Raw genomic sequence first — 13,367 nt, 5'->3', positions numbered from 1 at the left:
ACTGTACCAGACTGACTACCTTAAGACTGTCCTTGAAGAAGCTACCTTACCTCCCTGAGTACCCTGAGGTAGCAAGGTAAGGTACCTTACCTTACGAAGCCTTAGGTACACTGGTACGGTACAGCTCCAGTCCAGAGATATGGATATGGATATGGATATGGATATGGATATGGATAGGTACCTTAGGACCGGGCTCATACCTACCTACCTTCCCGAGCTACCTAACCTTTCGGATCCATTCAGTCAGTCCAGAATTAGTCTTGTGACGCCTAGTTTCTCAGATCATAAAGTGCCTCGTACCTACCTACCTTACCTAGAGGTAGGTACCTACCTACCTTACCTTACCTACCTTACCTTACCTTAAAGTACCGTACCGTACCTTAAAGTACCGTACCTGCAGACATTACCTCCGTACCTTATGTCGTACCCTACCACCTCGGCGTAGTTTTCAACGTCTGGTCCAGTCGAGGTATTGGTCGAGGTGCATTTCAATCCCGCTTTTCCGCCTTCCCGCCAGTGATGATCCCATCCCATCCCATCCCATTCCCATAAGTTACCCATCCACTTGTGATGGATGCAACGTCCAGAGCCGTTTGGGTCAGACGTCGCGGCGGGCGGGCGGGCGGCCGGGCGGCATTGAATCTGAATCTGTATCGGAATCTGCAGGTGAACGGCACTGGTGCGCGCTGCTGGTCCCATTTTTGACAGGAAACCCGGACCGTTGCATTGGATTGGATCCTTGGAGGGCGTGTGGTTTACTGTAGGCCTCTCCATCGTGTCTGGAAATTGCTTCCCGCATCCACTTAAATAAAGGAAGGTGTCTGGATACCCCGCGGCTTCAGCAATCACTGCATTTCAACTCACCTTTCTTTACAACTCTCCCCCGATCTTTCCACAAGCATACACACCATGACGGTAGGAACTGTTCTGATCACTGGGTAAGAGCATACCGTTCCTTGTCGCAGTCGAACTTTTTGAACAGAGAGGAGCCTCAAATGGCTACCCCGCCATCAGCCACATCCCACCTCAGATGTAACTTTCTTGTGTGCATGTGCTGATATTCGATTTCCACAGAGGTACAGGTTATATCGGGTCCTTCACTACGCTCGCGCTACTCGAACATGGCTACAAAGTCGTGATTGTCGACAGCCTCTACAACTCTTCCAAAGTCTCACTTGACCGCATCGAACTCCTCTGCGGAAAGAGACCAGACTTCTACCAAGTGGATGTCACCGATGAAGAAGCGCTTGACAAGGTCTTCGCCGCGCACCCAAACATCGACAGCGTCATCCACTTTGCTGCTCTCAAGGTACGCTTGAAGCTACATCTGCGCCGGCGCAAGCTGATTGAAATAGGCTGTTGGTGAATCTTCTGAAATCCCAGTCGAATACTACCGTGTCAATGTTGGCGGAACGATTGCCCTCCTCAGATGCATGATCAAGCACGATGTACCCAATATCGTCTTCTCCTCCTCTGCCACCGTGTACGGCGACAATGCGACCCAAGTACCGAACATGATCCCCATCCCTGAACACTGCCCAATTGGGCCTACAAACCCATACGGAAGAACGAAGAGCATGATTGAGGAGATTATTACAGACCACATAAATTCTCAGCGTACCAAGGCGAAGAAAGAGGGAACGTCGGTCGAGAAATGGAATGGTGCTCTGCTGCGATACTTCAACCCTTGTGGTTCGCACCCAAGTGGAATTATGGGCGAGGATCCCCAAGGAGTGCCATTTAACCTCCTACCATTGCTGGGCCAAGTTGCTACTGGACAAAGAGAGAAGTTGATGGTGTTTGGAAATGGTATGCAGCTTTTCAACTCTGAACACGAGATATCTCGGTGCTAACGATATACAGACTATCCATCAAGAGACGGCACTGCAATCCGCGACTATATCCACGTAGTCGATCTCGCCAAAGGCCATCTCGCAGCCCTCAACCACCTCCGCCAAGCTAATCCCGGCGTGCGAGCCTGGAATCTAGGCTCAGGTCGCGGTTGCACTGTCTTCGAAATGATCAACGCCTTCCAGAAAGTTGTCGGACACCCTCTGAAATACGATGTTGTGGAGCGAAGAGCAGGCGATGTGTTAGACTTGACTGCTAACCCAGAGCGTGCAAATAAGGAGCTGGCCTGGAAGACAGAACTTACGCTTGAGGACGCTTGTGAAGATCTTTGGAGATGGGTCAGCAATAACCCAAAGGGATATCGTCAAGATCCTCCGGAAGTGCTGCTTGCTGCTATAAAGAAGTAGTTGGTGGTCATATATTTGTTGTTCCAGCATTTTCATAAGATAGCATTTAGACTCAAAACATAGACATATGGAAAGCTTGTTCATATTGACAGAGCAGTACCAGGATCATACACATGTGATGCGCTGGTAGCGACCGAATAAAGTTACGGACTCTGTGAGACCTGATTGAGACATGAGGTGGGTTAGCTCTGCATGTTAGTCCCAGATCCATCTCGACTATTTGAACAGTGCACATGACGGCTTCGGCTGGACCAGAGGACAGAGGACCTATGCTTAAAAGTCTTCGGTTCTGGTCATTGTGTTGTGTAGGCCAGCTGAATTTCGCTGTCGCTTGTGTTATATATACCACAAGCATTCTATATGTCCTTCAGCAATCCACCAGCAAATGCCCACACAATTCATTGCAGCTATCACTCTACTCTCCTACGGCTTGAGCAATAATTTCCCCGTTGTTTTCCTCCCCTCCAAATCTGTATGTGCTCTCGCTATATCGGCAAGAGGATATGTCTCATGCACCTGAACGTTCAACTTGTCTTTGATAATGAAATTGAAGAGCTCAGCCGTGTATCTCTCGTACTCCTCCCTTGTGTAGATGTAATTGAAAAGAGTTGGTCGTAGGACTTTAACGTTCTTCCCTCCCAGTTTGGAGATCGCAAAAGGAGGTACGGCGCCGGACTGTTTACCTCGATCAGCACTTTTTTCGAGAAAAGACGGATGGAGAAAGATGGGCAGACATACCGAGTTACCGTAGGAAACTATAGATCCCTTCCTAGCCACAACCTCCAGATCATTCTCGAACTGATCCTTCCCCGTGCTGTCGAAAACGACACTGACACCCGCACCCCCTGTAATCTCCTTCACCTTGCCTACCAAATCTTTCTCCTCCTTATAATTGATCATGAACTCCGCCCCATTCTTCTTGGCCAACTCAATCTTCACACTCGTGCTAGCAGTCCCGATAGTTCTCGCCCCAACCGCCTTCAGCAGCTGGACCAGCCATAGTCCCACACCTCCAGCAGCAGCATGAACCAGCACCCAGTCACCCTTCTTGACTTCGTACGCCTCGCGGATGAGTGTCAAGGCTGTTAGACCTTGCAGAGTCGACGCAGCCGCTACACCTGGAGAGAGTTCCAAGGGAAGAACATGGGCTTTGGCTACGGGTGCGGCGCTGTACTCCGCGTATGCGGTGGTTCCTAGCCATACTACACGGTCGCCCACTTTCAAGTTGAGGACATCGCCGCTACCAACGGCGACAATGGTGCCTTCTGCTTCGCGGCCGAGAATTTCGGGTTTGGGTGCGGGGTAGAGTCCAGAGCGATAATAGCTGTGAAAGATAAGTATGTATATTTATACCTATACATGGATTCGTGGCAATGGCATTTCAGAGCAGAAATCCAAGGAAAGATGAAAGGGGAGAGGATGGAGGCATACGTGTCAATGTAATTGACTCCAATAAAGTCATTCTTGACAAGCACCTCTCCGGCCTTCGGAGTGGGCACAGGCAGATCAGTCCTGTACTGCAAGACCTCCACGCCTCCCGTCTTCTCAATCAGAACACCCTTCATGGTCTTGGGAATTGAGGTTGCCATCGTGCGTGTGAACTGGCTGTTCAATTGTGCAAGTCGAGTCGTAGTTTGGAATCGAGCGGTGCAGAGTCGGGTAGCGTACCTTGCAGACATGCATGCGCTGAAGGTTTGCCGAGTTGGAGGGGCTAATTGAAGCTTTATGGATGCTCATGGAAGTTCACGCGATCTGTCGCACCAAGGGCGCAGTCGGAGAAGCCGGATTGATTGCTCAGCAAGCTTCGGAGATGTGAAAAGTCAAGACTGGACTCGATAGTCGCACTAGCGATACTTAGGACTTCCCGTTTGCCATGATATGATATGATATGATGTGCTCGAACCGAGAATTCGAAGCTCTACAGTACTGTAGGTGGTCATATTTTTGACCCCTCATTGCGACTCCCGAAACTGACCCCGCAGCCGATTGTCAGGGATGACAAGTGAGGAATCCCGGATCCCACTCACGGAGAAGGTACAGTACAGTACCCCGCCCCCTTTTCCTGTCTCGCTTCGTGAGCAGTTTGTCGTGGGTGGATAAACAATAGAATGGCCCGGAAATCTCCCCCCCTGTGTCACTGTTTTCATTTCTTCCCTTTCTTGAAGAGCAACCCCCATTGGGATAAGTGCTGGTTCAGAGGAGTTCCTCTATTCCTGATCCTACTTTGCAGCCAGCCTAGGCTCGACAAATACGCATGTCTTGACGCATTGTGTGCAAGCTTCCAGATACGCCACTTACAACTGATGAGGAATATAACTGATGAAGAATATAACCTTGGAGACAGACGCTGATTTGCAAAGCTCGACCTTATGTCTCGTTGAAATCCTTGAGGTAATTCGCCTTATCAGAACTCGATATCAAGTCGCTGGCAGCAAAGCTTGCGCTTGATCGCTCCGGTTCATGCCGTTATGATGAAAAAAGCTCAAAACTTATCATTCTATAAAAAATCCCCTCCAACGAATACCATGGTCAGATCTGAAGGCCCAAACATATTTTGCAATCACCTACCTCGGTTACCTATCTTTCACCTCGGCGCTGACGTCGAGAGAGCCCGTTCTTTTGGTCTCTTTCCACATAATACTCAAAAGGATAGAAGCACGTGGGATTCTGAGAGCATTGCTTTACCTAGACAGCATTCGTACTTTCCCATGGAGACTGAGCGTACCTCGTTGGAAGACGGTCGATTCCATCCCGACAGATCGCACCCCTCGAAATTTTGCGCCAATTCTTCTTGACAGAAAGCGGCCGATGTCTACTGCGTTTTCCGTGCTGAAGTCTTGACTGAAATCCAATTATTGTCGTATCTGTCTCACGAGTGATGCGTACAGAGTAGTGAGAGCTGCAAAAAACTTGTGCTTGTACTCTATCGCGTACATTATCTACTAAATTTTGCGATGTTGACTATTGCCGAACACTGTGTACCCAATTCTCATGGTGCACAAATCTCATAAACATAAAGATATCATATGCCGCCCACAAGAAGTTTTCTTAGCCCAAGACAATTCCGAGATTGAGCCTTCCGGGGATTTTCACATCTCCTTTATTTTGACTCGTGTTTTGTTCCAGCGAGTGAAGTAGGTATGGAATTTTAGCGAGGCAAGGTCCAGGTCTTGTGACGCTGACCGTAACTTACTTTTTACCTTTTGGTTACCTACGCTAAGGATATAAGTACTTGCCGGATTGGATCAGGTTGGATCAACGACCACCCACAGGCCCCACGCTACACTACACGACACGACACGACACATAAAACCATACCTTGACTCCTGTCTCCATCGGAAAAGAGAACGGTTTCGTAAACGAAAGCACCCACCTCGATCATCGCACCCGACTCCACCGACAAAGGAATTAGAATTGGAATTGGAATTGGAATTGGAATTGTTGACACTGGCGACGATGTCGACTCTCGCAAAGGCCAGCCTTAAGCATGTCAGCCAAAATCATCGGCCCCAGAGCAGGGCCGCCCCTGTTGCTTCAGTAGATCACCAACGAACGTTCACATGCTTTTCGAAGTTGCCTACAGAAATGAGGTTCAAGATATGGAGACTGGCTGCACCTGAGCCACGCAACATCGTTGTCGGAGTCAAGTACCGCCCCGCCTTGTTCGGCGAACAACTGAACACCTACGCCTCCACATCATGGCACACCACCGGAATGAGTCCAATTCCCAATACCCTCCATGTCAACCGCGAATCTCGCCGTCTCACACTAGAGAGCTACACCCTAGTATTGGGTACGAGTACCCTCCCTCCAAGTGTATCCTCTGAATCCTTTGGGAGAATCTATGTCAATTGGTACCGTGACACCATCTCTCCGATAGGCATGAGCAAACTCCAAACTAATCCGATCCCTGGATTATTCGAGCAGGCGAGAATTCAGAACATCGCTTTGAATGTTCGCGAACTGCTCAGTCCCATCAGGGAACTACGCTCAGACGGATGTTTAAACATGCACTCGTTGTTTGAGCTTCCCAATCTAGAGGAAATCATATTCTATTATTCCGATCGGCCAAGCGACGTTGTAGAAAGCACTCGGAGTTTCTGCTTGGAGTTCGAGTATCTTGATGAAAATTTTATTGTCAAGGATCTCTGCAAGATGCCGTTGAGCGAGCGCCCGTCTCTGTCGTACCTGTTAGCTGCGAGGAAGACTGTTCACAAGGACTACGATGTCTTGGTTCAGAAGCGGAAGGTCCGAGATAATCTAGAGAGGATGGGGGAGGAGGTTCCAGTCGAGCTACGAAACAAGGAGATTGACGGAATCTTGGAAAGGAAACGACCTACCGTGAAGCTGGCATATTTGGCTGTGAATTGCAGGTCCAGTCACTGAGCAGATCCCACCGTTAGAATGATCTAGCTACACGGTTTTGTCAGACTAATAAGCATTAGTGCCCAACCGCGGTAGTGATATTGAATTTGAAGGGTCGTCTCTTGGAGGTAACTTATCATCGAGTGGCATAGACTCTCATGGATGAGATAATGTCCTGGGCTTCCTATACACGGTACAAGGATGGCTCTGGACTCCTTCATGGGTTTCAGTCTGAAAGAAATGTTTTTAAGCATCTATTCTATGACTAGTTGCCGAAGATGAAGAGAACCAAATAGTGGAGGCATTCTATTTCCATGTCTCTTCTTTTTGTAACAGCGCCTCTCTTTGGAGCCTCTTGCACATAGTCACTGATACTTTAATTGCCCCTGTTCACCCAAACGGTCGCTGAAACCCGAAGTTCAAGAGCAGCAATATTTCACTCAGTAATTTTCGAAACTTCTACTATTGTGCTTTTGGTAGAAGTTCTCGAACATTGATAAGTTGGTTTTGTCACTTGTTATGAGCCAGTGATGGATGTTATACATATCAAGTACTTCAAAGCCAACTTGTTTCGGTGTCCAACGCTTGAGAATAAAATCAGATGAGTAGAAATTGAGCAGAGGTACTTCGCTTCTACCTTACCCGGGGCACTCCTCAAATATCCTGCACCTTTCCAACAACCACGCCCACCTCTTTGCCCCCCACTCCAGCTACTTCATGGCACACTATACCCGCCTCACTCTCCAGCAAAAACACCTCATAAACAGCCTGTTATTCGTCGCAAGTACGGTCAATATCGGGTATCTGCTTCATTTACCCCCACACATGTGCAGCCAACGAAGATGTTTTTTCAGCCTGGTCATCTTTCTTCTCAAGAATACCGTCTGGATCGTGCATTGTTCATAAGAGCCACTGGGGTAGAAGGGTTTGGGAAGGTAGAGTGGAAAGAGACGGGGACAGGATGATGTACGGAAAATGGATTGCTATTAGGTGTTTCCCTTCGCTTGTGGAGTCCAGGTAAATGATCTGTACTACTTCCAAGGGTGGAATTACTGTTGTACGTTTGCCTTGCATGTTTCTTATAAGTGTTCACGGCGAGACAAGTACCCAAGCAGCTTCGTATGAACTACTTTTATGCCGTGGGACAAAACTATCGAAGAAAGTTGGCGCCATACGGAAATTAGAGAAGCTGTACAGGCCTCAAGATTGGGGGACAATCAACTACAGCTTGTACAGGGCAGTACGATGTCATTCTCTGTGGAAATCAGATATGGCCATTCTTTTGTTTGTACAACTTTCCCATTATAATCATCATCGTCATCATCCAACCAGCCGCAACTTCCATAACATAAGAAAGAAAACCGAATAGCATGATAGCTAGATGCACCCCAGGAGCCAAACAAACCCGCGAACGCCATGCAGATTATGCAGATGCAATGAATGTTACAGCGTCACCATTATTCCTCGTCGGATTCTTCCTCGGCAACCTGAATTAGTTGTCAGTCATTGTTTCATGTCTCATTTTAATATTGGAACTTACGTCGTCGTGGAAAGTCTTTCCTTCGGTGGTCTCCTTAATCATACCAATTCTGATGACGAAGTCACCAAAATGCTCGCCTTTCTTTCGCTCCAAAGAGTATCGCTTCAAGAGAGGCTTCATAATCTCCAAGATCTCGTCCTCTTTTATGCTGCTTCTGTACAACTTGTTCAGGCGTTGACCGTGATAGCCACCACCCAAATACATGTTGTAAGCACCATAAGCTTTACCAACGAATGCAACTTCGGCCAGCCAAGGACGAGCACATCCATTGGGGCACCCTGTCATACGCATGACAATCGAGTCTTGCTTCAGGCCATTCTCTTCTAGAACACCCTCTAGCTTGGTGATGAGTACAGGGAGGTATCGCTCACTCTCAGCCATAGCTAACCCGCAGGTTGGAAATGCAACACAAGCTGAGGATGACAGCCGAAGGCCGGAGAATTGAATATTGTCAAGTTTGTACTTGGCCATCAACTCCTTCATCTTTGGCACGTCGGCATCCAAAACGTTGCTGAGTATCAAGTGCTGATTTCCGGTCAGGCGAAATTCGCCCTTGTGGACCTTGGCAATCTCCCGGAGACCAGTCTTCATAGGGAACTCGGCAGTGTCTTCGATACGTCCGTTTTCAATGAAGAACGTGAAGTGATTCAGTCCCGTCTCATCCTTGAGCCAACCGAAAGTGTCAATGTTGCTTTGGAACTTAAAAGGCTTGGGCTTATCAAAACTCTTGCCCCATAGCTCCTCGACCTTGCCACGGAAGACATCAACCCCCATGTCGTCGATGGTGTACTTTAGACGGGCATGCTTGCGATTCTTTCGATCACCATGATCACGCTGGACAAGCATGACCTTCTCACATGCAATGTGGACTTCGTCTTTTGGTACAAAGCCGAGCATGCTACCTGTTCGGGGATATGTCTTCTTGTTGTTGTGAGTAACACCCATCCCGCCACCAGCAAGAAGATTGAAGCCAGTGAGATGACCATCTCTACCCTTGCAAGCAATCAAACCAATGTCGTGCGCGTATACATCGGTATCGTTATGCGGGGGGATTGCTATGGTGATCTTGAACTTTCTTGGCAGATATGTCGGGCCATACAGAGGCTCAAAGTCCTGGACAGCATGGCCTCCAACCAGTGTCTTCTTGTCGTTGTCATCCTTGAGCCAAATCTCGTGGTACGCAGTGGTAGAGGGAAGGAGGTGGTCAGAGATCTTTCCTGCACAAGCATAAACCTCACTGTGATATTTCGAAGCTGTTGGCAAACTGCTGCACATGACGTTTCGATTCACGTCACCACAGGCAGCAATGGTAGTCATCAAGGCTTTGTTGATACCTCGCATGGCCGACTTCAACTTGCCTTTGACAACACCATGAAATTGAAAGGTTTGACGTGTTGTCAGCTTCATGGTCTCGTTTCCAAAGGCATTGCTGATGTCGTCCATCTGTATCCATTGCTTTGGGGTTGACACTCCACCGTCCAATCGGCATCGTATCATGAAAGAATAGGCAGGCTCAAGGCCCTGGGCTTTTCTCTCATCACGAAGATCGCGATCGTCTTGCATGTACGTGCCGTGGAACTTCGTCAGTTGCTGATCGGAAGCTGATATGGCTCCGGTGCTCGTGTCAAGGAGACCTTCCGCGATAGTGCCACGGAGGAAGTTCGACTCAATCTTGATGTCTTCGTTCGTTATAGGAGGAGCCTCTTCTGGCAACCCCTCCACTTTATCAACACCAAGGGCTTGCCAGATGAGTGGCTCCCAATTTTGATACCCAGTCTGGAATCCATCGGGGTCTTGATCGTCGCCCAATCCAACCTCCGCAAGCCGCTTAGCACCAAAATTGGCAAGGACACGGTCAAGATCTTTTCCAGGCTTATTGTAGTAATGTTTATCTTCTTTCCGAGGCCAGTAATGGCTGTCACCGAGAGCGAAAACGGAGTAGTTGACGGTTGCGAGGTCAAGCTCGGTGTTGTCCTTAATGGCATCCCAAAAAGCACGACCGTTCTGAGGAAACTCACCCTGACCAGCAGTAGCACTCACAAAAACAATGTTCTCTTCCTTAGGGAGATCCTCGATAGGATAGTCCTCCATTGCCATCACCAGAGTCTTGAGACCACGAGCCTTTCCTCTGTTTCCGAGTCGCTTGGAAAGGTTCTCGGCGTTGCCATTGTCAGAAGCGAAAAGGATTGTCAGAGGTGCCCCGTACAGACCTTCAAGAAGCTGATTGTAAGCATCCTTAGCCTTACGCTTCTGTAGCTCCCGTACTTCGCTCCCATAATCCTGTGCCAGGCTTGAAGAGAACTCTGGGCTAGCCTTCATCAATTGTGTAAGATGATTATCTCGTGCCAAGAATTCTTTGAGCTCGTTCTTGATACGCTCCGAATCCAGTGAGAAACTTGGCTCTCCTCGATCTTCGTTCTTTGGGTTCCATCTGTAAAGTGGCCAGTATCCGAAATCGACAGCTTTCTTGGTCTCCTGAAGAACAGTCAACGGAGAGTCGTTCTCCTTGAAATATGGCAAGTAGGCCACAACAACTGATGGGCCGTCAAACTGGTCGGCTTCAATCATGGCCTGTAAGACTTGGGTGTATGAGCTGTACACAGCAACAGAGGCAACATATGCATTACCATAGTTCATTGCGTAGAGACCGATATCCTTCTTCCGTCGAGTGGCATCATTGGCTCTCCCTTCTGAGTATGGAGTAGAATCGATGATGAGCATATTAACATTCTCTCCAGATGCAATGACATGGTGAACACCAGAATTACCCAAGTCATAAGCCCATGCATCGGACCCAACAAGCCACTGCGACTCCTTTCGGAACAGACCCTTCTTTGAGAGCAGACTCTGAGCAAGGGGAGAGCCATCAGTTTGTAGTCGCGCAATAATGTCTTCTGCCAACTCGCTTGACTTCTCATCGTTATTGACGATTGACGCCCACTTGGATAGAAAAGGCTTTACAGACTCGGTGATGAAACCTCTCGACGTAATAGCCTGCTGAACCTCGTCAATGAACCGTTGGCGGTGCTCCTTTCTGGCTATCAGAGACCCAAATCCAAATTCAGGAGATGATGCAATAGTTTTGGAAACTCCAGCATTTTGGGAATCAAGAGCATTCGCCAAATACAAGTTCTGCCCAAAGATCTGGTCCAGAATTTTTACGTAGGCGGACTCAACAGTCGGTTGGGATAGCTTGTAGGCCTCTTGCGATTCCACAGGTCCATCCGAATTGCCAACCTCAAGGTTCTGAATTGGCTTCTCGGACTTCAAGTTTTGGAATACGCCCCGGAGAGCTTGCTGGATAGTCTTTGCTTCGATGAAACCCAACTGGTGGCCCACAATAGTTTCCACGCCACCACCTGGTGCAGATTTGAGGGTTGTCAGAAGATCCAATAAAAGAGGGCCCCATTTTGTAGTCTTTCTTCTGATTTGCTCCAGGACTGCGATTTTCTTGATTGACTTTGGGATTGTCTCAATAAGTTTAGACCCTAACCAAGGTCTGTATAACCGCGAAGTAATTATGCCTGCTCTTGCATAAACTTCGTTCGATTTGGCAGAACGAATGGCTTCCGTAAATACTACAACGTCAGAACCGAAAATGAAAAGTGCCGTCTCTGCATTTGATGGTCCAGAATACTGGAATGGGGTATATTCGCGTCCGAGACTATCCTTGATCTGCGCCCAAATACCAGTCACGAAGTCGTAGATGTCGTCCGAGGAAACTGGTCGGATAGTGGAGGCTTCGACAGTGGTGGCGGAAGAAGCACTAGTCTTGCTGTCTACGCTGCTTTCGCGTCCTGCGTTTGACGACCCCACAGAAGATGCTTTAGAAGCCGCTTCCACAGGAGTCTGGATCGCCGCAGTAGATGTCGCCTCAACTCCTTCCATGGCACCAGAAATCGGAATGGCAGAAGTCTCTGTAATTGCCGCGACTCGCCCATTGTCGGCGTATATGCTTGTGCCACCAAGTTTTGTGCTTTGGTATGCCCGGACAGCGTCAATGTTCAAAATAGCCTTCACAGCGTCAATGTTCTCGAAAGGGATCTGGGCGCCCTGGGCAGATGATCCAGCGTCAAAGAAATGTATGACACCCTTCCCAGACTTGATCGCTAGCGCATGAGCTGTCAATGCGATATCTTGCGCCTCCTGCAGAGTCTCGGATTGGAGGAATGTGAAGCCAGAATTGCGAATAGAGGTGATCGCAGAGTAATCGGGATAATGCGCAGGTTGCAATGAGACGTGGATGACTATTGGAAGGTTTGCGAGTCTGTAGAGGTGGGGCACCGATGAGACGAGGATGGACGAGCTTGTGGTCACAGTGACCAGCTTGCCATTTCGGATAGGAGTAAATACTGAGAGAAGAGGGTCGGCATTGTGTCTGACTACTTGGATCTGAGGAAACGATACATCAGCAAGATCAATTGAGTTTAGGGGTTTTGTACTACCAACCTCGGGAACTGAGCCGTCAGTCGTCGCAACCAGATTGGGGTCTTTGCGGCCAGCGTATCTGTGCAGATGTGATGAGAACTCGGATTCGATTGACTGTGCCGGTTGTACAGAGACGATCACATCACTGGATAGGTATGCAATTCGTGCCACTATTCCCACAGACAGTCAGCGACAAGTACGCACGGAGAAGAGCAGAGGCGGCAGATGCTGTGACCTACCAGCTTCTTCGGCAGTCCGAATCTTGTACGTTGGAGCAGCCATGTCTTTGGCTTGAGAAACCCTCCACTAGGATTGGGGGTGGAGGTAGGTGGGAGAACGAGGAGAAATTGAGGTTGAAAGCAGAGGAGAGGTAGAGGTAGAGGTAGAAGGAGAAAAAGAGGCAGGCTTGCGGAATATGAAGGACAATTTCTTTCACCTCTATTACACCCTCTCGGCCCTAGCCTAAGGTTCTGGGGGCGAAACTCGGAGAAGTGCAGGGGTGCAACAGCTCCAAGCCAGCCAAAGACCTCACGACAGATAATACAGCGACGGTGAGTGGTCTAAGGCAGAGGGTGTCTGTAGGGGAAAAGGGGGGTTGGTCTGGGGTGACGCGACACATAGGGTTAGGTTTCATTCTGGACCACCACCTTTTGATAGCCGATCTCAACTACTCGAGCACGCAATTACTACTGGCACGACCGCAACAAATTCTGCTACACCATTGCTCCGAGAATTCAAAAGCCGTCAAGCGCAGAACAAGCCAGGCATTTGAACTT

The 13,367-nt window shown here is 48.7% G+C and overlaps 4 protein-coding genes across 4 annotated transcripts; 2 read left to right on the top strand and 2 right to left on the bottom strand.

The window, feature by feature from the left end:
• The first annotated feature begins 307 nt into the window (after window positions 1-307).
• Window positions 308-2,331, top strand: GAL10 (UDP-glucose-4-epimerase). Its single transcript, XM_058504658.1, has 5 exons — window positions 308-760; window positions 818-938; window positions 1,075-1,309; window positions 1,356-1,809; window positions 1,864-2,331. Exons 2-5 carry the CDS (start codon window positions 910-912, stop codon window positions 2,256-2,258), a joined length of 1,113 nt encoding a protein of 370 aa, XP_058359214.1. The 5' UTR covers window positions 308-760; window positions 818-909; the 3' UTR covers window positions 2,259-2,331.
• Window positions 2,332-4,887, bottom strand: ZTA1 (NADPH:quinone reductase). The gene is made up of 3 exons (XM_058504657.1): window positions 4,827-4,887; window positions 3,690-4,769; window positions 2,332-3,582 (listed from the first exon to the last, which is right to left on the bottom strand). The coding sequence occupies exons 2-3, from the start codon at window positions 3,935-3,937 to the stop codon at window positions 2,682-2,684; spliced, it is 1,149 nt and encodes a 382-aa protein (XP_058359213.1). The 5' UTR covers window positions 3,938-4,769; window positions 4,827-4,887; the 3' UTR covers window positions 2,332-2,681.
• Window positions 4,888-5,507: 620 nt separating this feature from the next.
• ONS95_011060 (uncharacterized protein) lies at window positions 5,508-13,272 on the bottom strand. Its single transcript, XM_058504655.1, has 4 exons — window positions 12,831-13,272; window positions 12,613-12,761; window positions 8,164-12,555; window positions 5,508-8,110 (listed from the first exon to the last, which is right to left on the bottom strand). Exons 1-4 carry the CDS (start codon window positions 12,871-12,873, stop codon window positions 8,081-8,083), a joined length of 4,614 nt encoding a protein of 1,537 aa, XP_058359211.1. The 5' UTR covers window positions 12,874-13,272; the 3' UTR covers window positions 5,508-8,080.
• On the top strand, window positions 5,844-6,644 carry ONS95_011061 (uncharacterized protein; the record flags this gene model as incomplete). Its single annotated transcript, XM_058504656.1, has 1 exon — window positions 5,844-6,644. The coding sequence occupies one exon, from the start codon at window positions 5,844-5,846 to the stop codon at window positions 6,642-6,644; it is 801 nt and encodes a 266-aa protein (XP_058359212.1).
• Window positions 13,273-13,367: the final 95 nt, after the last annotated feature.

This window comes from Cadophora gregata (assembly GCF_030347475.1).
Source record: "Cadophora gregata isolate MNR1 chromosome Unknown scaffold_5, whole genome shotgun sequence".
Classification (NCBI taxonomy): Eukaryota; Fungi; Ascomycota; class Leotiomycetes; order Helotiales; family Ploettnerulaceae; genus Cadophora; species Cadophora gregata.
This window is presented reverse-complemented; position numbering and strand designations above follow the sequence as displayed.